Raw genomic sequence first — 26,607 nt, 5'->3', positions numbered from 1 at the left:
TGACTTTTCTCTGTACATTCCCTATTTATTCAGAGGGACAGACATGACACTTTCAGGCTCTGTCTCTGTCTCTCTCTCTCGCTCTCTTACTGACTCTCTTTTGTGCTCTTTCTCTCCCCCCACCCTCACTCTCTCCCCCACCCTCTCTCTATCTCCTGCTTTCTCTCTTGCTCTCTCTTTCTTTCACTCTCCCACTCTGTCCTCTCTTCCCTATCCATTCCTCTACCAGAAAAGCCACCCACCCCTGAAATCACTCACCATTGCTCTCAGCCTCTGGAGATCTACTGGATTTTGCAGTGTGATGATGATCAAGGCAGCTCTGACCAACTCTGTGAGGTCCAGTATCGCACCCAGGACCAGCAGGGCTGGACTCAGGTGAGTGAGCTGAGCATGGCTGGGGTTTTGTTCATTTCCCCAAGTGTGCACTTGTTCACTTCCATTCATGGATTTAAAGTAAAATGATCGGTATAAGAAATATGTTGGAAACTCCCTCCCGCCAAAACCTACACCAATCCAACGCGGGGAGTACTGTGCACTTCAGGACAGAAGACAGGGTATTTTGGGAGCGGTCGAAATGTACCCTATGATGTTTTTTCAATTTCAGTCGGGGAGGGTTTAGTCTTTTTTAATTTAATCCAGGGGAGGGTCATGTAATTTGTAATCGATTAAATGTCATATTGAGAATTAGTTGCTTATTATATCTCGATGTGTGCTCGACGCTGCCCCTCATCCCTGATTCTCTGCTGGCGCGCAATATCAAGTGCAACTAGTGTGGTCTCAATCAAATGATCCATAGCCTATGCTTTAGGCCTAGGCTATACGAAGAGCATGCTTGGAGAAGCACAGGGCAAAGTTATATTTCTAAGAAAATGTACTTTTTTTCCTGAGTTTATCTGCTGCTGGGATGGTGTATATAAAACTAGCCTACACTGCATTACACACATGTGCGGACTAGGCCTACTGATGTCCTGTTCAGTTTGAGAGGGAGAGTGCAAAGATGAGGAGGACTGGAGGTAAGCTTCCTACTGCTATAATTGATTTTAATAAAAACAACATGTTTCGTTGCCCATAATGGAGGTATTTATCAGAGTTATTGACCTTACAATTAGCCATATTCAAGTAATTTACACAGATTATTTGGGACCAATTATAGTCATTCTACACTGCCTTTGAATTCACTTTCAGAAACACGAGTTTGGCCAGTCTTTGGTTTGAGGATCATGCGATGAGCTATGCATGCCTAGTTTGTTAATTTAGCCTAGCAGTGCTCTTATAATCCCATGCCCTAATCACAGTCAACACACATCTATTTTGTAACAACAATATCATGGAATAAAATAGAATACATTTTAAAATGATAGTTTCCCAAATGAAGAAAAGTTACTAGTGCATATAGGAACAGCGGGGACTGTGTGTAACGCGTGTCGTGTGTGGAGGACCAAGACGCAACAAGGAAGTGTATACTCATTTTCTTTTTTAATATTGAAGAAGGAGAAACAAATGAAACACGTATACAATTAACGGAAACGACACTAACAGTTCTGTCAGGTGATAAGCACAAAACAGAATACAACTACCCACAATCTACAATACAAACAAATCCCTAATTATAGGACCTTCAATCAGAAGCAACGAGGAGCCGCTGCTTCCAATTGAAGGTCAAGAACAAAACTGCACATAGAAACAGAGTGACTAGAATAAACATAGAAAATGCCCTAACATAGAACATATACCAAACCTCTAGACCACTCTAAACAAACACCCCTTGTCTATACACATAGACTAACAATCCCCGAAACATATAAACAAAATACCCCCTGCCACGTCCTGACCATACTAAACACTAACAAATAACACCTTTACAGGTCAGAACGTGACACTGTGAAGCAACACAAACATTGCCACAGACACATGCGCACACACACGATAACATACGCACTATACATACACATGGATTTAATACTGTAGATGTGGTACATTTACATTTACATTTACGTCATTTAGCAAACGCTCTTATCCAGAGTGACTTACAAATTGGTGCATTCACCATATGATATCCAGTGGAACAACCACTTTAACTGGAAGCCAGTGGACTGGAAGCCAGTGGAGTGTGCTTCAACTGGAAGCCAGTGGAGTGTGCGGAGGAGCGGGGTGACGTGAGAGAACTTGGGAAGGTTGAACACCAGACGGGCTGCGGCGTTCTGGATGAGTTGTAGGGGTTTAATGGCACAGGCAGGGAGCCCCGCCAACAGCAAGTTGCAGTAATCCAGACGGGAGATGACAAGTCCCTGGATTAGGACCTGCGCCGCTTCTTGTGTAAGGCAGGGTCGTACTCTGCGAATGTTGTAGAGCATGAACCTACAGGATCGGGTCACCGCCTTGATGTTAGCGGAGAACGACAGGGTGTTGTCCAGGGTCATGCCAAGGCTCTTAGCACTTTGGGAGGAGGACACAATGGAGTTGTCAACCGTGATGGCGAGATCATGGAATGGGCAGTCCTTCCCCGGGAGGAAGAGCAGCTCCGTCTTGCCGAGGTTCAGCTTGAGGTGGTGATCCGTCATGCACACTGATATGTCTGCCAGACCTGGTTATCAGAAGGGGAAAGGAGAAGATTAATTGTGTGTCGTCTGCATAGCAATGATAGGAGAGACCATGTGAGGATATGACAGAGCCAAGTGACTTGGTGTATAGCAAGAATAGGAGAGGGCCTAGGACTGAGCCCTGGGGGACACCAGTGGTGAGAGCACATGGTGCGGAGACGGATTCTTGCCACGCCACCTGGTAGGAGCGACCTGTCAGGTAGGACGCAATCCAAGAGTGAGCCGCGCCTGAGATGCCCAACTCGGAGAGGGTGGAGAGGAGGATCTGATGGTTCACAGTATCAAAGGCAGCAGATAGGTCTAGAAGGATGAGAGCAGAGGAGAGAGAGTTAGCTTTAGCAGTGCGGAGAGCCTCCGTGACACAGAGAAGAGCAGTCTCAGTTGAATGACCAGTCTTGAAACCTGACTGATTTGGATCAAGAAGGTCATTCTGAGAGAGATAGCAAGAGGGCTGGCCAAGGACGGCACGCTCAAGAGTTTTGGAGAGAAAAGAAAGAAGGGATACTGGTCTGTTGTTGTTGACATCGGAGGGATCGAGTGTAGGTTTTTTGAGAAGAGGTGCAACTCTCGCTCTCTTGAAGACGGAAGGGACGTAGCCAGCGGTCAAGGATGAGTTGATGAGCGAGGTGAGGTAAGGGAGAAGGTCTCCGGAAATGGTCTGAAGAAGAGAGGAGGGGATAGGGTCAAGCGGGCAGGTTGTTGGGCGGGCGGCCGGCCGTCACAAGTTGCAAAATTTCATCTGGAGAGAGAGGGGAGAAAGAGGTCAAAGCATAGGGTAGGGCAATGTGAGCAGGACCAGCAGTGTCGTTTGACTTAACAAACGAGGATCGGATGTCGTCAACCTTCTTTTCAAAATGGTTGACAAAGTCATCCGCAGGGAGGAGGGGGGGGAGGGGGAGGAGGATTCAGGAGGGAGGAGAAGGTGGCAAAGAACTTCCAAGGGTTGGAGGCAGATGCTTGGAATTTAGAGTGGTAGAAAGTGGCTTTAGCAGCAGAAACAGAGGAAGAAAATGTGGAGAGGAGGGAGTGAAAAGATGCCAGGTCCGCAGGGAGGCTAGTTTTCCTCCATTTCCGCTCGGCTGCCCGGAGCCCTGTTCTGTGAGCTCGCAATGAGTCATCAAGCCACGGAGCAGGAGGGGAGGACCGAGCCGGTCGGGAGGATAGGGGACATAGAGAGTCAAAGGATGCAGAAAGGGAGGAGAGGAGGGTTGAGGATCAGGAGATTGGTTGGAGAAGCACACAGTGTGTTGTGATATCTGTGAATGTATTGGAATGTTTTTTAAATTGTATAAACTGCCTTGACAGGCTACAGGAGAGGCTACGCTAATGCAAAGGAGATTGGAATGAAAATTAACTAAACAACTGGGGAAGCGTAGTGGTGGAGTAGGGGCCTGAAGGCACACAGTGTGTTGTGATATCTGTGAATGTATTGGAATGTTTTTAAAATTGTATAAACTGCCTTAATCTTGCTGGACCCCAGGAAGAGTAGCTGCCACTTTGGCAGCAGCTAATGGGGATCCATAATAAATACAAATACAAATAGGGCTAACTGATGATATGTGGTTGCTGTGTTAAAAAATGAATGGCTTTTTCTCTAGTTCATTGATCATCAGGTATTTCAGTTGTAACTGGTTCTGTTGCGTTCAATTTTTGCAGTTGATAGAGAACTTTGGCTACTTTGCCATGTAATGCTTACAAAACTAAGAACAGTTTCTAAAACTGCATATCTAAGGCTCTGGTCTGTCCTAGGAGTGAGGGTAAATGAAAGTCATGTTCTCTGCTATCCACTTTGTTGTAATTATTATTCTGGGTATTGGGGAGGGTCACTTGTTTATTTTTTCAAACATTCAGTCCCTTAGATGTAGGAAATGAAACATTGAAATACCATTGTCTCTCGATTATCTGGGAATTTTGCACTGGGAATGTTGTCCTTCTGAGTTAGGGATGGGTAACTTTTTGAGGCTTAGGGCCGCACGCACAATTTTTTTGGGACCAATTTGTTTGTCAAAATCTATTTGCATGCAGAAAAGGCCAGCTATTTCAAAAATATATAGCTCCATTATAATTTTACTTTCTATAAGCTATTAAATGTGCAATGTAGCCTGGAGTTGCTTTTTAATCCAAAATAATCCCTCATCCCCCCCATCCCTGGGGCTGCCTCTTGCCCATCCCTGTTCTTTTGTGTGTCATTCTTTCATGTCCTGCTCAGGAAGAGGACATTCTACGCAGCTTCCTGCTCCTGACTCCACGGCCCTACACTGTTTATGAGTTCCAGGTGCGCTGTGCCTGTGAGGGCCCTCAGGCCCTGATGAGTGACTGGAGCTCAGTCTACACAGCACAGAGTTCTGAGTCAGGTCTGTCAGTGGGTGCTGATGGGTAATGTAATCCTGTGGTCTCCACAGCTTGAAAATATTTGTTCACTTATTCTGTGGTGATAGATGATTCAACTATTTCTCTCTCTTTCTCAGCACCTGTGAAAGCATTGGATGTGTGGAGTGACTGTGGAGTCACCTCTGAGCTTTCTCAATGTGCCCTTATGTGGAAGGTATGTTAACACAACATCCCATCATAATAGGTAATATATATATATATATATATATATATATATATATATATATATATATATATATATATATATACACACACACACACACACATACACTACCGTTCAAAAGTTTGGGGTCACTTAGAAATGTCCTTGTTTTTGAAAGAAAAGCACATTTTTTGTCCATTTAAAATAACATCAAATTGATCAGAAATACAGTGTAGACATTGTTAATGTTGTAAATTACTATTGTAGCTGGAAACGGCTGATTTAAAAAAAAAAAATAATAATAATGGAATATCTACATAGGCGTACAGAGGCCCAGCATCAGCAACCATCACTCCTGTGTTCCAATGGCACGTTGCGTTAGCTAATCCAAGTTTATCATTTTAAAAGGCTAATTGATCATTAGAAAACCCGTTAGAAATTATGTTAGCACAGCTGAAAACTTGTCGGATTAAAGAAGCAATAAAACTGGCCTTTAGACTAGTTGAGTATCTGGAGCATCAGCATTTGTTAGCTCAAAATGGCCAGAAACAAAGTACTTTCTTCTGAAACTCGTCAGTCTATTCTTGTTCTGAGAAATGAAGGCTATTCCATGTGAAAAATTGCCAAGAAACTGAAGATCAAGTACAACGTTGTGTACTACTCCCTTCACAGAGCAGCGCAAACTGGCTCTGATGGTTGCTGATAATGGGCCTCTGTACGCCTATGTAGATATTCCATTATAAATCTGCCATTTCCAGCTACAATAGTCATTTACAACATTAACATTGTCTACACTGTATTTCTGCTGATCAATTTGATGTTATTTTAATGGACAAAAAATCATATATCACATATACCATATAATCAGGTTAGACAAGTGTTTCAAAGGATTATGCATTTTCTAATCATAAGAACTTCAAATCATTTACAGAATTTAGCAGACACTCTTATTCAGAGCGACTTACAGGAGCAATTAGAGTTAAGTGCCTTGCTCAAGGGCACATCAACAGATTTTTCACTTAGTCGTCTCAGGGATTCAAACCAGCAACATTTTGGTTACTGGCCCAATGCTCTCAACCGCTAGGCTACCTGCCTCCCCAAAACACCCCCTTCCCTATAGCCTGCTATAACTAATACCCCTGTCTGGTATCTATCCACAGGAGATGCCCAGCTGGTTGGCTCAGGGGAAGGTGCTGGGGTACGTGGTGACATTATCACACAGTAACGGGACAGTGGCGGTTGTGAACGTGTCCATGTCAGAGCCTGGTGGCCTTTGTGTCTGTCAAGAGAAGAGATGCCGCTTTACACCCTCTCTGCGGGGTGTATCAGGGGTGGATGTGTCCGTCTACAATTCCCAGGGTGCCACCAAACCTGCTCCCCTAGCTCTACCCACATCAGGTAAGGGAAACCATCATTAAGTTTCCCGATGACACAACAGTGGTAGGCCTGATCACCGACAACAACGAGACAGCCTATGAGGAGGAGGTTAGAGACCTGGCCGTGTGGTGCCAGGACAACAACCTTTCTTTCAACGTGATCAAGACAAATGAGATGATTGTGGACTACAGGAAAAAGAGGACCGAGCATGCCCCCATTCTCATCGACGGGGCTGTAGTGGAGCAGGTTGAGAGCTTCAAGTTCCTTGGTGTCCACATCACCAACAAACTCACATGGTCCAAGCACACCAAGACAGTCGTGGAGAGGGAATGACAAAAACCTATTCCCCAGGAGACTGAAAAGATTTGGAAATGGTCCTCAGATCCTCAAAAGGTTCTACAACTGCCCCATCGAGAGCATCCTGACTGGTTGCATCACTGCCTGGTATGGCAACTGCTCGGCCTCCGACCGCAAGGCACTATAGAGGGTAGTGCGTACGGCCCAGCATATCACTGGGGCTAAGCTGCCTGCCATCCAGGACCTCTATACCAGGCGGTGTCAGAGGAAGGCCCTAAAAATGGTCAAAGACCACAGCCACCCTAGTCATAGACTGTTTTCTCTGCTACCACACGGCAAGTGGTACCGGAGCACCAAGTCCAAGAGGCTTCTAAACAGCTTCAAGCCATAAGACTCCTGAACATCTAATCAAATGGCTACCCAGACTTTTCGCATTACCCCCCCTCTCTTTTCTGCTGCTCCTCTCTGTTATTATCTATGCATAGTCACTTTAATAACTACCTATATGTACATATTACCTCAATTACCTTGACTAACCAGTGCCCCCGCACATTGACTCTGCACTGGTACTCCCTGTATATAGCCTCGCTATTGTTATTTTACTGCTGCTCTTTAATTATTTGTTACTTTTATTTCTTATTGTTATTTTTTTTAAACTGCATTGTTGGTTAGGGCTTGTAAGTAAGCATTTCACTGTAAGGTCTACACCTGTTGTATTCGGCGCATGTGATTTGATTTGAAAGGTGTGTGTGAGTGTGATAATAGAGTGTAGGTTTGTATGTTTCTGTCTTCACAGATTCACACATTTTCTCTTTCGCTTAGGTCTACAGGTGCCAGAGCTATCCTTCACTGTGAACCAGGATATATTGAGCCTCAATGTATCCTGGTCTCTGCCACCCCAGCCCATTGAAAACATGCATGAGTATGTGGTGCAGTACAAGCAGGTGGGACTTCCTCCGACACAGGGCTTTGATTGGATAAAAGTGCACCAAAATCATACATCAATCATTTTAAGAGGTTTGTGTGGCTTAAACTGATCTATAATACCATTTCTCTCTGAACATATTTATTGGTATTTTGTAATGTTTCAAATTGGTTTCAAGATGACAGCATCGCCTTTGTCTCTGTCTCCACCTACAGGTGATTTTGTGAACTACACTGCCTACAATGTGTCATTGTTTGCAGTGTTCATCAACAGTAGCTGCCTGCTTGCGTCTGCAATCTCGTATTCTCTTCATGGACGTAAGTATATTAAAGCATGTAAAATGTTTTTAGTTTTTATTTATAGTTTATTTTTCTGCTGCTTTTGACTATTCCTCTATCCATTTCACCTCCATCTCCTTCTCTCTCAATCACTCCTCAGTCCCACCCAAAGTGACTGAGTTCAAGGCCCAGCACATCTCTGACACACATGTGACTTTGTCCTGGCAACACGGCTCCCTGACCCAGAGTACGGGGCTCATACTGCGCTATCAGCTGGTATTAAACAAATTTACAGGTAAACATCACAAAGACAGTGGAGGACCATCTGGGATAAATCTTTTGTTGCTACAATGTTATATTGTTATAATAAAAGTGCAGTCTCCACTGCCCATTGTGTACATTACCATAAAATATAGCATTACATTGTAGTAGCTTAAATAGTATTAAACATTTTTGCCTGTTCCCAGATCTGTTTGTTCTGTCTTGCCAACTCCTATTGTCATTATTGGCTCCCGAGTGGCGCAGTGGTCTAAGACACTGCATCTCAGTGCAAGAGGTGTCAATACAGTCCTTGGTTCGATTTCAGGCTGTATCACATCTGGCCGTGATTGGGAGTCCAATAGGGTGGCGCACAATTGGCCCAGCGTCGTCCGGGTTTGGCCAGGGTAGGCCGTCATTGTAAATAAGAATGGCTACCGTGCTGCACACTCTGGTACCCACACATCAGTGGCCTTGCTCCCAATCATTCAACCTTTCCTTCATCTGCAGTGTACAACGTGAGTGGGGACCAGAACAGCTTCCATCTGTTAGGACTTACATCGGGTCACCACCAGGTTTGGATCAGGGCTGAGACTAAGGCTGGACTGGGACCCAGTGAAACCATCATCTTCTCTACTGAGAACAGCCATGGTATTCTACCACTCTGCTATGTAGTAATTTGATAATGATGACAAGAAGCATATAGCTGTTATAGGTTCTCTAACAACCGTGATGAGATGTTTTAAGTGCTTATGTACCTAACTGGTGACACTGAGGTCATGTATAACACTAATTATTATATATTATTAAACAAACTAGATATATTATTATAGGTTGTGTATAATACTGTATATAACATCACCTTTTAAACAGAAAGGGTCCTGAAGTTCCTTAGAAAGTAATAACAGTGTAATATTGAATGCATGCCTTGTATGAAATAGACCTTTGTGCTACAGTATGTGATTATGAACATGGATTGCGGTCTAATTGGTCATTTTGCCTTCTGACCTCCCCCATCTCTCTCCCCTTGTTGTCACAGGTTACCTCAAATATCTGGTGCCAGGAATAATAGCAGGGATGTTGCTATTGATCATCATAATGTGAGAGACTGGATTCCCATACTTCAACCCAAATAGCCTGATTCTGATTATTTTCTCATTGTCTTGAACCAGGGCCATGTTCATTAGGGCACACTAACACAAAATGTTTTAAAAGGCTTTGCAACGTTTCATGCCGACTGAACACATACAGGGTGTGGTGCTCTCTCATGTCTCCTTCCTCTATCTCTCTGAAAGTTCACCCATGCCCGAAATAGGTTTACAAAAGGGGAAACACTTGAGGAAGTGGAAATGAGAACGGGCAGTTGAGTTGGGCTTTCAATTGTGCCCTCCATTCATAACAATGGTCTTGATCAAAAACATAAAACAAACAATATGTTATACCCCTTTCAACTAAAACATACAGTGGGGGAAAAAAGTATTTAGTCAGCCACCAATTGTGCAAGTTCTCCCACTTAAAAAGATGAGAGAGGCCTGTAATTTTCATCATAGGTACACGTCAACCATGACAGACAAAATGAGAAACAAAAATCCAGAAAATCACATTGTAGGATTTTTAATGAATTTATTTGCAAATTATGGTGGAAAATAAGTATTTGGTCACCTACAAACAAGCAAGATTTCTGGCTCTCACAGACCTGTAACTTCTTCTTTAAGGTGCTCTTCTGTCCTCCACTCGTTACCTGTATTAATGGCACCTGTTTGAACTTGTTATCAGTATAAAAGACACCTGTCCACAACCTCAAACAGTCACACTCCAAACTCCACTATGGCCAAGACCAAAGAGCTGTCAAAGGACACCAGAAACAAAATTGTAGACCTGCACCAGGCTGGGAAGACTGAATCTGCAATAGGTAAGCAGCTTGGTTTGAAGAAATCAACTGTGGGAGCAATTATTAGGAAATGGAAGACATACAAGACCACTGTTAATCTCCCTCGATCTGGGGCTCCACGCAAGATCTCACCCCGTGGGGTCAAAATGATCACAAGAACGGTGAGCAAAAATCCCAGAACCACACGGGGGGACCTAGTGAATGACCTGCAAAGAGCTGGGACCAAAGTAACAAAGCCTACCATCAGTAACACACTACGCCGCCAAGGACTCAAATCCTGCAGTGCCAGACGTGTCCCCCTGCTTAAGCCAGTACATGTCCAGGCCCATCTGAAGTTTGCTAGAGAGCATTTGGATGATCCAGAAGAGGATTGGGAGAATGTCATATGGTCAGATGAAACCAAAATATAACTTTTTGGTAAAAACTCAACTCGTCGTGTTTGGAGGACAAAGAATGCTGAGTTGCATCCAAAAAACACCATACCTACTATGAAGCATGGGGGTGGAAACATCATGCTTTGGGGCTGTTTTTCTGCAAAGGGACCAGGACGACTGATCCGTGTAAAGGAAAGAATGAATGGGGCCATGTATTGTGAGATTTTGAGTGAAAACCTCCTTCCATCAGCAAGGGCATTGAAGATGAAACGTGGCTGGGTCTTTCAGCATGACAATGATCCCAAACACACTGCCCGGGCAACGAAGGAGTGGCTTCGTAAGAAGCATTTTAAGGTCCTGGAGTGGCCTAGCCAGTCTCCAGATCTCAACTCCATAGAAAATCTTTGGAGGGAGTTGAAAGTCCGTGTTGCCCAGCGACAGCCCCAAAACATCACTGCTCTAGAGGAGATCTGCATGGAGGAATGGGCCAAAATACCAGCAACAGTGTGTGAAAACCTTGTGAAGACTTACAGAAAACGTTTGACCTGTGTCATTGCCAACAAAGGGTATATAACAAAGTATTGAGATAAACTTTTGTTATTGACCAAATACTTATTTTCCACCATAATTTGCAAATAAATTCATTAAAAATCCTACAATGTGATTTTCTGGATTTTTGTTTCTCATTTTGTCTGTCATAGTTGACGTGTACCTATGATGAAAATTACAGGCCTCTCTCATCTTTTTAAGTGGGAGAACTTGCACAATTGGTGGCTGACTAAATAGTTTTTTCCCCCACTGTATAATGGATAATACATTTCTACCACTTTTAGGGTGATATACAAATGGACATGTCAATTGAAGGAACACAACTCTTTTGGTGTGCAGTATGTGAATGATACTGTTGTGTATTTTCTGTAGTATACAAATGAAGACTTGTGCGAAAGTGCCTGACCCCAGCAACAGCAAACTGCTCCAACAGATGAAGTTGCAGGTGAGAGCAGAGCAGACTATCACTATGTGGCTGTGAATTACTGATCTACTATCAGTGAGTGTGATATTAGTTAGTCTATAGTATTCTAGTTAGTTGTGGACAGAGCCCCAGGCAGAGGCCCGGAGTTCATCATGTCTTCCTGCCTGGTTTTTCTTCCTCCAGCCATTTAGGGCAATGGAACACACTACCTATAGATATGGATGGTATCTTATTTGTAATGTTCCATTAAGAACCTGTTGTAAAATAAAGAATGTGCGTACTACATGAACCTAAATGTTGATTATACCACATACAGTAGCAGGGGCTGTATTGGGATAGTAATATACCATTCCCTTGAGTTATATTATCACCAGTCAGAGGCATAACATACAACCATAGAGGACTAAATGAATGTCTGACTCCCTGCCTGTCGTTGCTCCAGTTTAACAGCTCCTCGACGGCGATCTTCTCTCCTCTGGAGTCTAACCCAAAGATCTCTGAGCTGGAGGTGGTGGAAAACCCTTTCTGGGATGCCAATGCCTGTCCTAGAAATAGGTCCAGCCCTAATGGACAGACAGAGGGGGTGGTGGGAGAGGAGCGCACCCACATAAGGACTGACGAAGAGGTGGAAAAGGAGGAGGATGCTGACAAGGGTTACAGTAGAATTATTGATACTGACGAGGAGGAGAGGGACGGGGGAGAGTCCGGGAGCTTGTTGGAGGACGATCCGTTTGTTTCGGACTATGAGAAGCATTTCATGCCTGTGGGTGTATGACCCTACTGTCTGTCTGGTGCTACCGATCGACTCTTTTGGTGTGTGTATGATCTCCTCATAGCAACGACAAGACAGCCATTGTTCAGTCGGAACCCCAAGGGCCAAACACCTCAATTGTGGGATATTGTGCTTGTTGATCTTGATGCAGATCACTGATTCATGGGAAAGGGTTGCCCTAAAAACAACACGACACAAGTTGAAATACGCCACTCGTCTTGTTTTCAAGGAAAGGAAAAGGGATGTAGTCGACCATTTGTTTTCCATGCTCCAACTACAAGGAATGTTGTTTGGGAACAGTAAACTTTTTTTTACAGCAAATGTATGCCTGTGTGAAAAACCATGTTGCCTACAGTGTATACTGTCATGACGTGGCCCTCTTTGGATATAGCAAGCACCACCTCTCTCTTCCCCCTACACCCAGGCTCTGTTATCTCAGGTCATAAATTCCTGGAGGAGACTCTCTTCCCCCCCGCCATGCAGTATAGAGAGAGGTTTCACAGTAGAACAAAGGAACTTCTTCTACTTCACAGAACTTGAGAACTGAACAATATCCATGTTTTGGAGAATGTGTAAACGGTCTGGGGAGAATTCCGCTACGACCGGTCCATTTTGTTTAATGTTTGTGACATCATGAGAGACAATACAGCCACATTACCATAACTCTGTTTGAGGCTTGCATCTAAATATTGTATAAAATGAATGAGTAAAGATTAAACTATTCGTGAAATTATGTAATGTGATTTTAAACTGTTTAATGAAAGAGAATCCAATTCCCTTTCAAATGTAACTGTCATTGGCCCGCCACATGAGCACAGACATTGATCTGGCGTCATGGGACAGCCCTTTTCTGCTGTTCCGAATATAAACCCCAGCTGGAGAAGCCCACTGCAGACCATGCGTACCTCGATTACCGAGAGGGCTAAGGTTTGAGTAGAGACCATGCGCACCTCGATTACCGAGAGGGCTAAAGTTTGAGTAGAGACCATGTGCACCTCGATTACCGAGAGGGCTAAGTTTTGAGTAGAGACCATGCGCACCTCGATTACCGAGAGGGCTAAGGTTTGAGTAGAGACCATGCGTACCTCGATTACCGAGAGGGCTAAGGTTTGAGTAGAGACCATGCGCACCTCGATTACCGAGAGGGCTAAGGTTTGAGTAGAGACCATGCGCACCTCGATTACCGAGAGGGCTAAGGTTTGAGTAGAGACCATGCGCACCTCGATTACCGAGAGGGCTAAGGTTTGAGTAGAGACCATGCGCACCTCGATTACCGAGAGGGCTAAGGTTTGAGTAGAGACCATGCGCACCTCGATTACCGAGAGGGCTAAGGTTTGAGTAGAGACCAAGCGCACCTCGATTACCGAGAGGGCTAAGGTTTGAGTAGAGGCCATGCGCACCTCGATTACCGAGAGGGCTAAGGTTTGAGTAGAGACCATGCGCACCTCGATTACCGAGAGGGCTAAGGTTTGAGTAGAGACCATGCGCACCTCGATTACGGAGAGGGCTAAGGTTTGAGTAGAGACCATGCGCACCTCGATTACCGAGAGGGCTAAGTTTTGAGTAGAGACCATGCGCACCTCGATTACCGAGAGGGCTAAGGATTGAGTAGAGACCATGCGCACCTCGATTACCGAGAGGGCTAAGTTTTGAGTAGAGACCATGCGCACCTCGATTACCGAGAGGGCTAAGGTTTGAGTAGAGACCATGCGCACCTCGATTACCGAGAGGGCTAAGTTTTGAGTAGAGACCATGCGCACCTCGATTACCGAGAGGGCTAAGGTTTGAGTAGAGACCATGCGCACCTCGATTACCGAGAGGGCTAAAGTTTGAGTAGGGACCATGCGCACCTCGATTACCGAGAGGGCTAAGGTTTGAGTAGAGACCATGCATTCCTCGGTTGTTGAATTCCTAACCAAACCACATGGAGCATTGGCTACACTGGTGGAAATGGTTAAACTCAGACTATCGATATCGACAGAATAAGAGCAAATCTTCGATACTAATTACTATTCTGCAGCTAGAAATTATGTCGATTGAATGCGAAGACTGACAACCACCGAAACATCTATTCTATAAGAACATTTCTGAATGGGACTCTGAAGTGTCCATTCTAACCACGAAAGACTCCAGGGACGCAAAGAGAAGTTCAGATGAACTTTCCAACAGAAAGACGGACGATTCCAACAGAGATCATGACGACACAGTGAGTGTAAATATATATATTGATTGCAATTATTCCCGAATGAGTGAGCGTTCATGTGCAAAGGATTAGCATTTCAATTGTTATAATTATCAACTGTGTAGTGTATCTTGTCTTTCACGCCCTTCTCAGTCCCTTTGTCTACCAAGCGTCATATCGGTTTAGCCCACTAGGGCACATCCCCTATCACTTCCTTGTAACCGTATCTACTGTTTGTTTGTTATGCATTTCTGTGATTATTTAGTTAGTTAGTAAATAAATGATTAAGACAATTGATGTATGGATGATTCATAGTGAAGGCTGGGTTCGTGCACATAACCAACAATTTACGACGTTTGGAATGAGACGTGAGGTAAAGAATAATTTATTAATTAGAAAACTAATCGATCAGATATTGAAAATATCTGAAAAGTTATAGTAGAAAAATTATAACTTTGTAATCTGAAGATTTTCCTTGGTGCCCCGACTTCCTAATTAATTACATTTATATGATTAGTTAATCACGTAATAATAATTACAGAGAATTGATTAGATAAAATAACAGTCTTCAATTTAATGATGCCAAAGACACGACAACACAATGTCTACATTGTTCAGTTTGAACTACAACTGTCAATCATGTCTGCTCATTAGGTCAGATGAAATGCTATTTCAGAATAGCATAGTTTAACTTTTTTATAAAAAATTGTTATTGAAAGTTAATTGCTGTTAGTTTTATTAAACATATTTTTATATTTAGCTAAATAATAACTATGTCCCTTTTGAGAGGCCTTTAAAAAAAATGAAACTGGCCTCTCACCACGGTCAACTTGAAGTTCCCTTACTTCGACAAAGGTCTATGGAAAGTGAATGGAGACGATATTGGAGCCTGAGCCTTGCACCGATGTTCAGGATAAGGATGAATTTGATCCAGTAAGTCTGACGTTTTTGGAGAAAGTGGACCTGTTTTTTACCGGACCCATATGTGGTTTCAGGATGGGTGGGAAACAGAGGTGGAAAAGTGTCCAGTTGTCATACTTGAGTAAAAGTGAAGATACCTTAATAGAAAATGACTCAAGTAAATGTGAAAGTCACCCAGTAAAATACTACTTGAGTAAAAGTATTTGGTTTTAAATATACTTAAATATCAAAGTAAAAGTAATTTTAATTCCTTATATTAAGCAAACAAGACGGCACCATTTTCTGGATTGTTTTATTTAGAGATAGACTGAGGCACACTCCAACACCATTTACAAACAAAGCATATGTGTTTAGTGAGTCTGCCAGATCAGAGGCAGTAGGGATGACCAGGGATGTTCTCTTGATAAGTGTGTGAATTGCACACTTTTCCTGTCCTGCTAAGCATTCAAAATGTAATTTTGGGTGTCAGGGAAAATGTATCGAGTAAAAAGTACATTATTTTCTTTAGGAATGTATTGAAATAAAACTACATTTTAGAAAATGTTAATAGTAAAGTACTGATACCCCACAACCTACTTAAGTAGTACTTTAAAGTATTTTTACTTAAGTACTTTATACCACTGGTGGGAAAGGAGTTTGGTGCTGTTGAATCGATGAAGGTAACCCGAAGTGGTCTTGTGATGATTGTTTTGTTCTTCACTGACTTGCCTAGTTAAATAAAAGGTTACAACATTTTTTACATTAATTTAAAAAAGGGAGTGGGCACTCCGGACCACGCAGATGGGGGCAAGAGATATTACATCTCCCTCCTTACTTGCTTTGTTTTCAAGAACAGGGCGCCATAGAAAGGAGTGTGGGGGTGAAGATGGGTCAGCTGAAGTGAAAGATTCCTGGTGTCTGACACCTGCCGTCTGGAGCGACACAGACCTGGTGGCTATCGTGGTGAAACAGAAGAGTCACTGTCTGTTCTTTTGAGTTTTGATGTCAAATCAAATCACATTTTATTGGTCACATACGTGTTTAGCAGATGTTATTGCGGGTGTAGCGAAATGCTTCTGCTTCTAGCTCCGACAGTGCAGTAAAATCTAACAATTTCACAACATATACCCAATACACCCTTTGCTGTTGTTCTGGGATTGATTTGCACTTTTCACACCAAAGTACGTTCATCTCTAGGAGACAGAACGCGTCTCCTTCCTGAGCGGTATGACAGCTGCGTGGTCCCATGGAGTTTATACTTGCGTACTATTGTTTGTACAGATGAACGTGGTATCTTCAGACGTTTGGGAATTGCACCCAAGGATGAACCAGACTTGTGGAGGTCTTGGCTGATTTCTTTGGATTTTGCTATGATGTCAAGCGAAGAGGCACTGAGTTTGAAGGTAGGTCTTGAAATGTATCCACAGGTACACCTCCAATTGACTCAAATTATGTCAATTAGCCTATCAGAAGCTTCTGAGCTTTCTGGAATTTTCCAAGCTGTTTAAAGGCACAGTCAACTTAGTGTATGTAAACTTCTGACCCACTGGAATTGTGAAACAGTGAATTAATTATAAGTGAAATAATCTGTAAACAATTGTTGGAAAAATGACTTGTGTCGTGCACAAAGTAGATGTCCTAACCGACTTGCCAAAACTATAGTTTGTTAACAAGAAATTTGTGGAGTTGTTGAAAAACGAGTTTTAATGACTCCAATCTAAGTGTATGTAAACTTCCAACTTCAACTGTACATATGAGATGCATAATGCAAGATATGTAAACATTATCAAAGTGACTAGTGTTCCATTTCTTAAAGTGGCCAGTGATTTCTAGTCTATGTCTATAGGCAGCAGCCTCTAATGTGCTTGTGATGGCTGTTTAACAGTCTAATGGCCTTGAGATAGAAGCTGTTTTTCAGTCTCTCGGTCCCAGCTTTGATGCACCTGTACTGACCTTGCCTTCTGGATAATAGCGGGGTGAACAGGCAGTGGCTCGGGTGCTTGATGTCCTTGATGATCTTTTTGGCCTTCCTGTGACATCGGGTGCTGTAGGTGTCCTGAAGGGCGGGTAGTTTGCCCCCGGTAATGCGTTGGGCAGACCACACCACCATCTGGAGAGCCTTGTGGTTTCGGGAGGTACAGTTGCCGTACCAGGCGGTGATACAGCCCGACAGGATACTCTCAATTGTGCATCTGTAAAAGTTTGTGAGGGTTTTAGGTGCCAAGACAAATTTCTTCAACCTCCTGAGCTTAATGATGAGCTTAGAGGGTTCTATAATGTTGAATGCTGAGTTATAGTCAATGAACAGCATTCTTACATAAGTATTCCTCTTGTCCAAATGGGATAGGGCAGTGTGCAGAGAGATGACGATTGCATCGTCTGTGGATCTATTGTAAGCAAATTGAAATGGGTCTAGGGTGGCAGGTAAGGTAGAGGTGATATGATCCTTGACTAGTCTCTCAAAGCACTTCATGATGACAAAGATGTGTGCTACTCGGCGAAAGTAATTTAGTTCATTTTATATTTTTACATTTACGTCATTTAGCAGACGCTCTTATCCAGAGCGACTTACAAATTGGTGCATTCACCTTATGATATCCAGTGGAACAACCACTTTACAATAGTACATTTATATCTTTTTTGGGGAGGAGGGTAGGGGGGGAGGGTTAGAAGGATTACTTAATCCTATCCCAGGTATTCCTTAAAGAGGTGGGGTTTCAGGTGTCTCCGGAAGGTGGTGATTGACTCCGCTGTCCTGGCGTCGTGAGGGAGCTTGTTCCACCATTGGGGTGCCAGAGCAGCGAACAGTTTTGACTGGGCTGAGCGGGAACTGTGCTTCCGCAGAGGTAGGGAGGCGAGCAGGCCAGAGGTGGATGAACGCAGTGCCCTTCTTTGGGTGTAGGGACTGATCAGAGCCTGAAGGTACGGAGGTGTCGTTCCCCTCACAGCTCCGTAGGCAAGCACCATGGTCTTGTAGCAGATGCGAGCTTCAACTGGAAGCCAGTGGAGTGTGCGGAGAAGCGGGGTGACGTGAGAGAACTTGGGAAGGTTGAACACCAGACGGGCTGCGGCGTTCTGGATGAGTTGTAGGGGTTTAATGGCACAGGCAGGGAGCCCCGCCAACAGCGAGTTGCAGTAATCCAGACGGGAGATGACAAGTGCCTGGATTAGGACCTGCGCCGCTTCCTGTGTGAGGCAAGTCGTACTCTGCGAATGTTGTAGAGCATGAACCTACAGGATCGGGTCACCGCCTTGATGTTAGCGGAGAACGACAGGGTGTTGTCCAGGGTCACGCCAAGGCTCTTAGCACTCTGGGAGGAGGACACAATGGAGTTGTCAACCGTGATGGTGAGATCATGGAATGGGCAGTCCTTCCCCGGGAGGAAGAGCAGCTCCGTCTTGCCGAGGTTCAGCTTGAGGTGGTGATCCGTCATCCACACTGATATGTCTGCCAGACATGCAGAGATGCGATTCGCCACCTGGTTATCAGAAGGGGGAAAGGAGAAGATGAATTGTGTGTCGTCTGCGTAGCAATGATAGGAGAGACCATGTGAGGATATGACAGAGCCAAGTGACTTGGTGTATAGCGAGAATAGGAGAGGGCCTAGAACTGAGCCCTGGGGGACACCAGTGGTGAGAGCATGTGGTGCGGAGATGGATTCTCGCCACGCCACCTGGTAGGAGCGACCTGTCAGGTAGGACGCAATCCAAGATTGAGCCGCGCTGGAGATTCCCCACTTCGGAGAGGGTGGAGAGGAGGATTTGATGGTTCACAGTATCAAAGGCAGCAGATAGGTCTAGAAAGATGAGAGCAGAGGAGAGAGAGTTAGCTTTAGCAGTGTGGAGAGCCTCCGTGACACAGAGAAGAGCAGTCTCAGTTGAATGACCAGTCTTGAAACCTGAATGATTTGGATCAAGAAGGTCATTCTGAGAGAGAAAGCAAGAGAGCTGGCCAAGGACAGCACGCTCAAAAGTTTTGGAGAGAAAAGAAAGAAGGGATACTGGTTTGTAGTTGTTGACATCAGAGGGATCGAGTGTAGGATTTTTGAGAAGGGGTGCAACTCTCGCTCTCTTGAAGACGGAAGGGACGTAGCCAGCGGTCAAGGATGAGTTGATGAGCGAGGTGAGGTAAGGGAGAAGGTCTCCGGAAATGGTCTGGAGAAGAGAGGAGGGGATAGGGTCAAGCGGGCAGGTTGTTGGGCGGCCGTCACAAGTCGCAAGATTTCATCTGGAGAGAGAGGGGAGAAAGAGGTCAAAGCATAGGGTAGGGCAATGTGAGCAGGACCAGCAGTGTCGTTTGACTTAACAAACGAGGATCGGATGTCGTCAACCTTCTTTTCAAAATGGTTGACAAAGTCATCCGCAGGGAGGAGGGGGGGGAGGGGGAGGAGGATTCAGGAGGGAGGAGGATTCAGGAGGGAGGAGAAGGTGGCAAAGAACTTCCTAGGGTTAGAGGCAGATGCTTGGAATTTAGAGTGGTAGAAAGTGGCTTTAGCAGCAGAAACAGAGGAAGAAAATGTGGAGAGGAGGGAGTGAAAAGATGCCAGGTCCGCAGGGAGGCTAGTTTTCCTCCATTTCCGCTCGGCTGCCCGGAACCCTGTTCTGTGAGCTCGCAATGAGTCGTCGAGCCACGGAGCAGTTCAGTTATCTTTGCTTTCTTGGGTACAGGAACAAAGGTGGCCATCTTGAAACATGTAGGGACAGCAGACTGGGATAGGGAGAGATTGAATATGCCCTTGAACACACCAGCCAGCTGGTCTGCGCATGTTCTGAGGATGTGGCTAGGGATGCCGTCTGGGCCGGCAGCCTTGCGATGGTTAACACGTTTAAATGTTTTACTCACGGCGGCCACGGAGAAGGAAAGCTCCACATTCCTTGGTAACAGGCCGTGTCGGTGGAACTGTGTTATCCTCAAAGCGGGCGAAGAAGGTGTTTAGCTTGTCCAGAAGCAGGATGTCGGTGTCGGCGATGTGGCTGGTTTTCCTTTTGTAGTCCGATGTAGCTGGTTTTTCTTTTGTAGCTCATCCATATATTTATATGTACATATTCTTATTCCATCCCTTTTCTTAGATTTGTGTGTATTCGGTGGTTGTTGTGGAATTGTTAGATTACTTGTTAGATATTGCTGCACTGTCGGAACTAGAAGCACAAGCATTTCACTACACTCGCAATAACATCTACTAACCATGTGTATGTGACCAATAAAATTTGATTTGATTATCTGATGTTGAGACTTTACCCGACAAATTAATGGTAGGATATATCAGTTATCCAGTATGAGCATTTGGGCCGAACCCACTACGGTGTTTCAAGTGCCATGTGTATGGTCATGTTGCAGCAGTGTGTAGGAGGAAGATTCCTAGGCGTGAGAAGTGTACATACAGGAGGGCTTGAGTCAAAGGATTGTGTAATATCAGTGAAAGAAGTGGTGTGTGTAAACTGCCCATGTTGCTGGAGATCAGAAGTGTCTGGTGCGAGAGAGGCAGGTTGAGATTGCCATGGTCAGAGTTGTGGAGAAAGTGTTGTATGCTGAGGCAGTGAAGAAAGTAGAGGAAGATGGGTCAGGGGTGAGGGATACGAAGAGGCTCCCAGTTAGTAGTAGAATTTTGCCAGTACAGAGTGATAGGCATACGAATGAAATGTGCTTCAGTAAGGTTGGCTTTTTAGCGTTCATTGCTATGGTTATTAACTGTACCATAGGTATGGAACGTAAAGTCACAGAAATAAGCGTTGCTGTGGCAGTTACCGAGAAGTACTTGGGATTACAACATTTTACTGCAGAAGAGTTACAGGGTGTGTTGAATGGTAGTGTCCTGTCCTCCCAGGCTGTTGGCCTGGTGTAGGATTAGATCAGGTTAAATTAGTGGAACGGGGGTGTTTCTTTTTATGAGTGTAGTATTTGTTATATCACAAAGTATAATGATTTTATTCTTCGGTTCAGTTGGTGGCGGTAATGCAACATTATATTGGATGCCAACCGCCGTTAATCCCCACCGAAGAAGAAGAAAGTGAACGGAAACCGGAAAGGGTCAGTGGGTCCTACAGAATCGGCGTGTTCGTTTCAAACCTGTAGTACAAGAGAGGACGAGCACGAGAAAGAAGCTTCCCCGTCGACAAACTTCAGTCTACAAATCAATATTGTACGTAGCATGTAATGTGTTTATATTGGTATATTAAATAAATTAAGACGAAATATGGTTGATATCTGAATAATTGGTCACATTAGCAAGCAGGTAACGTTAAGCGTTGGGAATCGAAATAGCTTAGTTAGCATTAGCTAGCTAACAAACTGACAATTTCGGCTAGTGAGCTAGCTAACGTTAGCTTATTAGCTAGCGAGAGCACATGAATGTATTGGGCCACACTAGCAAGTAAACGCAACATCAACGAATTTACCGTTTGTCGATACTCTATGGGATTTAGCTAGGGATTATTGTAAAGTTGGATATTAACAAAGTAGCCCACTGGCCAAATTTGGAAAGATATGTTATTAGTTCGTTAGCTTGGCTAACGTTTGTAGCCATGTTTAGCAGTAGAGTAACTAGCTAAACTTACGAGCAAGTACTTCTCAGTCGGTGTTAATTTTCTCACATGTTAAATCGAATAATATATCGACTGCCTTGGGTTAGTTAACTTACGCTATAAAGCTATCTTTGTATTGCTTGTTAGTGGCGAGGCCGCATATTTGGCCTTTTTTTTTACTGCATGTGTGTGGCTGAAGCCGGGGACTGCCGTGGTGAGAAGCGTTAAATTCAGTTGCGTTGATCCGAAAAGCTACCGAATGGCCAGTACTTTCGGGGTTTTCGTGACTAGTTATAGTTAGAATGTCGTAAGTAATATAACCATAGAGCCAACTTTAGTCAGATAGTTGTCCGGTTAGTTAAACTTCCCACTATCAAGATAGTTTGTGGTGTTTAAATATCCGCTGGTTAACGTTACTTGTGTTGTGACCAAAGAAAGTTGTAAGGCGGCAATTGTTTAAAGTCGTTCTAAGTCCAAGGATCACTAACTATATTGCAGCACACTGGCAGAAGGGAACCGGGTGTCGTGGGGGGTGGGGCAGGATTAGGGCGGTTAAGCTGGGTCACGGAGATATTTTACTCCTTGTCTAAAGCAGAGCATCGCCTCGTTTTATTTGCCACAATCCGATTACCAATTTCAACTCCAGCTTCAAGCTCCCACAAATTTGGTGCTCTGTTTACACAGCCTTATAGACCCGTTTCCGGTTAGAAGCAAGCTCATGCTCCGGGCAACGAGTGCAAATGGCGCTTTTTTGCTTGCCCTGCTCAGGCCATGTGCATGTCTCACCTTCAGTCGCATAATGCCACTGAATTCCACATCATTAATGAGCACATGGTGTTTAGTCTGGCAGTCGATATTTTAATCATAGAATCCCTCAATGTTCAATTTGGGAATCTGGCTGCAAGAGCATGTAGATTTTGTAGCCTGTTTCTTAGGTCTACATATAAGTATTGATTTGTTTTGTCATATATCCCAGTGCCAATCTGTGCCACAACACAAGAAGCATCTGTTTATAAACCCTCGTAAATTATTTAAACTATAGAAAGGTCAGTCAGCCCATGGTTACTTCCCTAATTGCACCTTATTCCCCATTGTGCACTACGGGCCATGGTCAAAAGTAATGCACCAGTAAGTAATAGGGTGCAGTAAATGTATGATGCAACCCTGTCTCATTTTGGCATTGCTAATTACACTAAGTTAACTGTAGAATTCTGAGACCACTTGACCCATAGGATATGATGCACACTTAAAATGCGTAACTTAATGATGGTGTTGGTATTCATGCTGTCTGATCCAGAGGTCTCTCATACAGTCATAGTCCTATACTCTCTCGGTCCCTGCAGACTGACTCTTCTAGTAGAACTCTCTATATCACTCCTTTTCCTTGTTGTATTATCTTTTATCAGTAACAGGGACATCATTTCTATATCTGTAACTTTGTGTGTGTGGTCCCCGTGCAGGATGGAGTGGCAGCCGGACGAACAGGGACTCCAGCAGGTCCTCCAGCTCCTCAAGGACTCCCAGTCCCCCAACACGGCCACACAGCGAGCCGTGCAACAAGTATCCTCATGTACAGACACTGACCGGAGGGTGGGGTTAGTGGAATGGGGCCCTGTATGGCAGTGGTACTTCTGTGTGCTCTTCTGTGGTCCTCAGTTGGTAGAGCATTGTGCTTGCAACACCAGTATAGTTGGTTAGATTCCTGGGATTACCCATACGTAAAATATATGCACACATTACTGTAAGTCGCTTAGGATAAAAGAGCTTGCGAAATGGCATATTATTCTATGGTTATTGCATCTAGTTCAGTTTGCATTGATCTGTCTATGGGGCCTGTATTGACAATGTTAAAGTGGAGATACTGTTATAAGACAGTCACACTGACTGTCCTGCCCTCTGGATATGATGCATTCTATGTAACTCCTGACTGTTAATGATGGTGTTAGTATTCATACTGTCTGATCCAGAGGTCTCCTACAGTCATACCTCTCTACTCTGTCTGATCTAGAGGTATCCTACAGTCAGACTTCTCTACTCTGTCTGGTCCTATAGATTTAGCCTTTGTTAGGATAGCATATAATCTTAACCCTCCAATCCATAACTCCCACTAGCCAACTTATTACTTACTTAAACCCTTGTCCTCATTAGGAACCATGGGTAACGCTACTTATAACAGCAGTTATTTCAAAACTGTCCATATGGTACAACCTATACAAAGGTGCAGAAACCATTTCTGCAGCTTTAGAATTAAACTTAGCCGGTATGTGACGAAATCGCAGTTCCGTTGCATTCCAAACTCTGTCGCATTCCTAACTTATGAAATAAGTGCCTCACTTAGTATTTCAACAAGTGGTATTTTTCCCCTGTCTAAATGTCACCCGTAGATTAGTGCTGCAGTGAAAGTGTACTCCTAGTTATTTGTTTGAGTTGAGCATCGTGTGAGTTGTCTGTGATGTCATATTTCCCTTAACTGCGCTGTCAGAAACTTGAACAGCTCAACCAGTTCCCTGACTTCAACAACTATCTAATCTTTGTGCTCACAAGACTGAAAACTGAAGGTGAGAGCCCTGTCTGAGTTTATATGTTCTAGTTGAGCATCTGGTAGCCTGAGTCGTGTACATTAGGGCACACGTATTACTTCTTAGCTCAAAAAGTAGTTTTGGGTTTCTTTGTCTGTATCCATTCTTTGGTCAGCATGCCGTCATTATCTGCTAGCCTTGTTATTAGTGGTTCTCTAGGCTGCTACGTGTCATTTGGAATGCACGTTGCTGTGGTCTTCGTCTGCATCTCTGACATTCTTATTTTCTTCCTCTACCCCATGACCTCATCATTCCTTACTTCTCCCCCCCCCCGACCTCATCCTTTCCTCCCCGCACCTCATCCTCTCCTGCTCTCCCTCTCCAGATGAACCCACTCGTTCTCTGAGTGGTCTGATCCTGAAGAACAATGTGAAGGCCCACTACCAGAACTTCCCTCCGGCCGTGGCTGACTTCATCAAGCAGGAATGCCTCAACAACATAGGCGACCCGTCGCCCCTCATCCGCGCCACCATCGGTGAGTCAGTGTGTGTGTGTGAGAGCTCTGGGTGCGTAGGTGGGTGGGTTAGGTCTGGGTGCGTAGGTAGGTGGGTGGGTGAGTTGGGTCTGGGGGTGGGGTCGTGACACGCGTTAAATCTGTCTCATTGTCTCAGGCAACTGCTGTCCTTCTGTTGCTTTAATGTGGTTCATTTTTCTCACTGTCCCTCCCTTTTTAGTAGCTACAGTTGAAGTCGGAAGTTTACATACACTTAGGTTGGAGTCATTAAAACTCGTTTTTCAACCACTCCACAAATTTCTTGTTAACAAACTATAGTTTTGGCAAGTCGGTTAGGACATCTACTTTGTGCATGACACAAGTCCTTTTTCCAACAATTGTTTACAGATTATTTCACTTATAATTCACTGTATCACAATTCCAGTGGGTCAGAAGTTTAAATACACTAAGTTGACTGTGCCTTTAAACAGCTTGGAAAATTCCAGAAAATGATGTCATGGCTTTAGAAGCTTCTGATAGGCTAATTGACATAATTTGAGTAAATTGGAGGCGTACCTGTGGATGTATTTCAAGGCCTACCTTCCAACTCAGTGCCTCTTTGCTTGACATCATGGGAAAATCAAAAGAAATCAGCCAAGACCCCAGAAAAAAAAAATTGTATACAAGACTGGTTCATCCTTGGGAACAATTTCCAAATGCCTGAAGGTACCACGTTCATCTGTACAAACAATAGTACGCAAGTATAAACACCATGGGACCACGCAGCTGTCATACCACTCAGGAAGGAGACGCGTTCTGTATCCTTGAGATGAATGTACTTTGGTGCGAAAAGTGCAAATCAATCCCAGAACAATAGCAAAGGACCTTGTGAAGATGCTGGAGGAAACAGGCACAAAAGTATCTATATCGACAACCTGAAAGGCCACTCAGCAAGGCAGAAGCCACTGCTCCAAAACCGCCATAATAAAACCTGACTACGGTTAGCAACTGCACATGGGGACAAAGATCATACTTTTTGGAGAAATGTCCTCTGGTCTGATGAAACAAAAATAGAAATGTTTGGCCATAATGACCATGGTTATGTTTGGAGGAAAAAGGGGGAGGCTTGCAAGCCGAAGAACACCATCCCAACCGTGAAGCACGAGGGTGGCAGCATCATGTTGTGGGGGTGCTTTGCTGCAGAAGGGACTGGTGCACTTCACTAAATAGATGGCATCATGAGGATGGAAAATTGTGGATATATACAGGCAACATCTCAAGACATCAGTCAGGAAGTTAACTTCTATGGGCTACGTGGGACACAGCCAGTGAAATATCAGGGCGGCAAATTCAAAACAACAAAATGTCATAATTCATTTTTCTCAAACATACAACTATTTTTACACCATTTTAAAGATACACTTCTCCTTGATGTAACCACATTGTCCGATTTCAAAAAGGCTTTACAGCGAAAGCAAAACATTAGATTATGTTAGGAGTATACATAGACAAAAATAATCACACAGCCATTTTCCAAGCAAGGACATGTGTCAATAAAACCCAAAACACAGCTAAATGAAGCACTAACCTTTGACGATCTTCATCAGATGACACTCCTAGGACATTATGTTACACAATACATGCATGTTTTGTTCGATAAAGTTCATATTTATATCCAAAAACAGCATTTTACATTGGCGCGTGATGTTCAGA

The 26,607-nt window shown here is 44.0% G+C and overlaps 2 protein-coding genes and 1 non-coding gene across 4 annotated transcripts in view; all 3 read left to right on the top strand.

Moving 5' to 3' along the window:
- LOC106568321 (interleukin-6 receptor subunit beta) overlaps positions 1–14,753 on the top strand; it is a 39,710-nt gene extending 24,957 nt beyond the window's left edge. Inside the window, exons 5-15 of the mRNA XM_045719918.2 lie at positions 230–375; positions 4,810–4,954; positions 5,069–5,145; positions 6,294–6,531; positions 7,630–7,824; positions 7,948–8,049; positions 8,171–8,305; positions 8,779–8,919; positions 9,308–9,368; positions 11,455–11,527; positions 11,949–14,753. Coding sequence (XP_045575874.1) covers positions 230–375; positions 4,810–4,954; positions 5,069–5,145; positions 6,294–6,531; positions 7,630–7,824; positions 7,948–8,049; positions 8,171–8,305; positions 8,779–8,919; positions 9,308–9,368; positions 11,455–11,527; positions 11,949–12,281 — 1,646 coding nt within the window. The 3' untranslated portion in view covers positions 12,282–14,753. The remainder of the gene's footprint in view (positions 1–229; positions 376–4,809; positions 4,955–5,068; positions 5,146–6,293; positions 6,532–7,629; positions 7,825–7,947; positions 8,050–8,170; positions 8,306–8,778; positions 8,920–9,307; positions 9,369–11,454; positions 11,528–11,948) is intronic.
- Positions 14,195–26,607, top strand: part of LOC106606464 (transportin-2) — a 36,794-nt gene continuing 24,381 nt past the window's right edge. Inside the window, exons 1-4 of one of the 2 annotated variants that reach the window (XM_045719916.2) lie at positions 14,195–14,484; positions 23,343–23,442; positions 24,365–24,440; positions 24,787–24,936. In XM_045719916.2, the coding sequence (XP_045575872.1) occupies positions 14,432–14,484; positions 23,343–23,442; positions 24,365–24,440; positions 24,787–24,936 (379 nt within the window). In that variant the 5' untranslated portion in view covers positions 14,195–14,431. Of the gene's footprint in view, positions 14,485–21,214; positions 21,501–23,342; positions 23,443–24,364; positions 24,441–24,786; positions 24,937–26,607 lie in introns of those variants that run through there. The other variant, XM_045719917.1, reaches the window with a different exon arrangement.
- LOC123743622 (small nucleolar RNA SNORD41) lies at positions 23,779–23,849 on the top strand. Its single transcript, XR_006770478.1, has one exon. It is a non-coding gene; the product is annotated as a small nucleolar RNA SNORD41 (small nucleolar RNA).

Source organism: Salmo salar, chromosome 06 (assembly GCF_965601325.2).
Source record: "Salmo salar chromosome 06, fSalSal1, whole genome shotgun sequence".
NCBI lineage: Eukaryota > Metazoa > Chordata > Actinopteri > Salmoniformes > Salmonidae > Salmo > Salmo salar.
The sequence above is the reverse complement of the archived record's forward strand: the minus strand, read 5'-3'. Positions and strand labels throughout refer to the sequence as shown.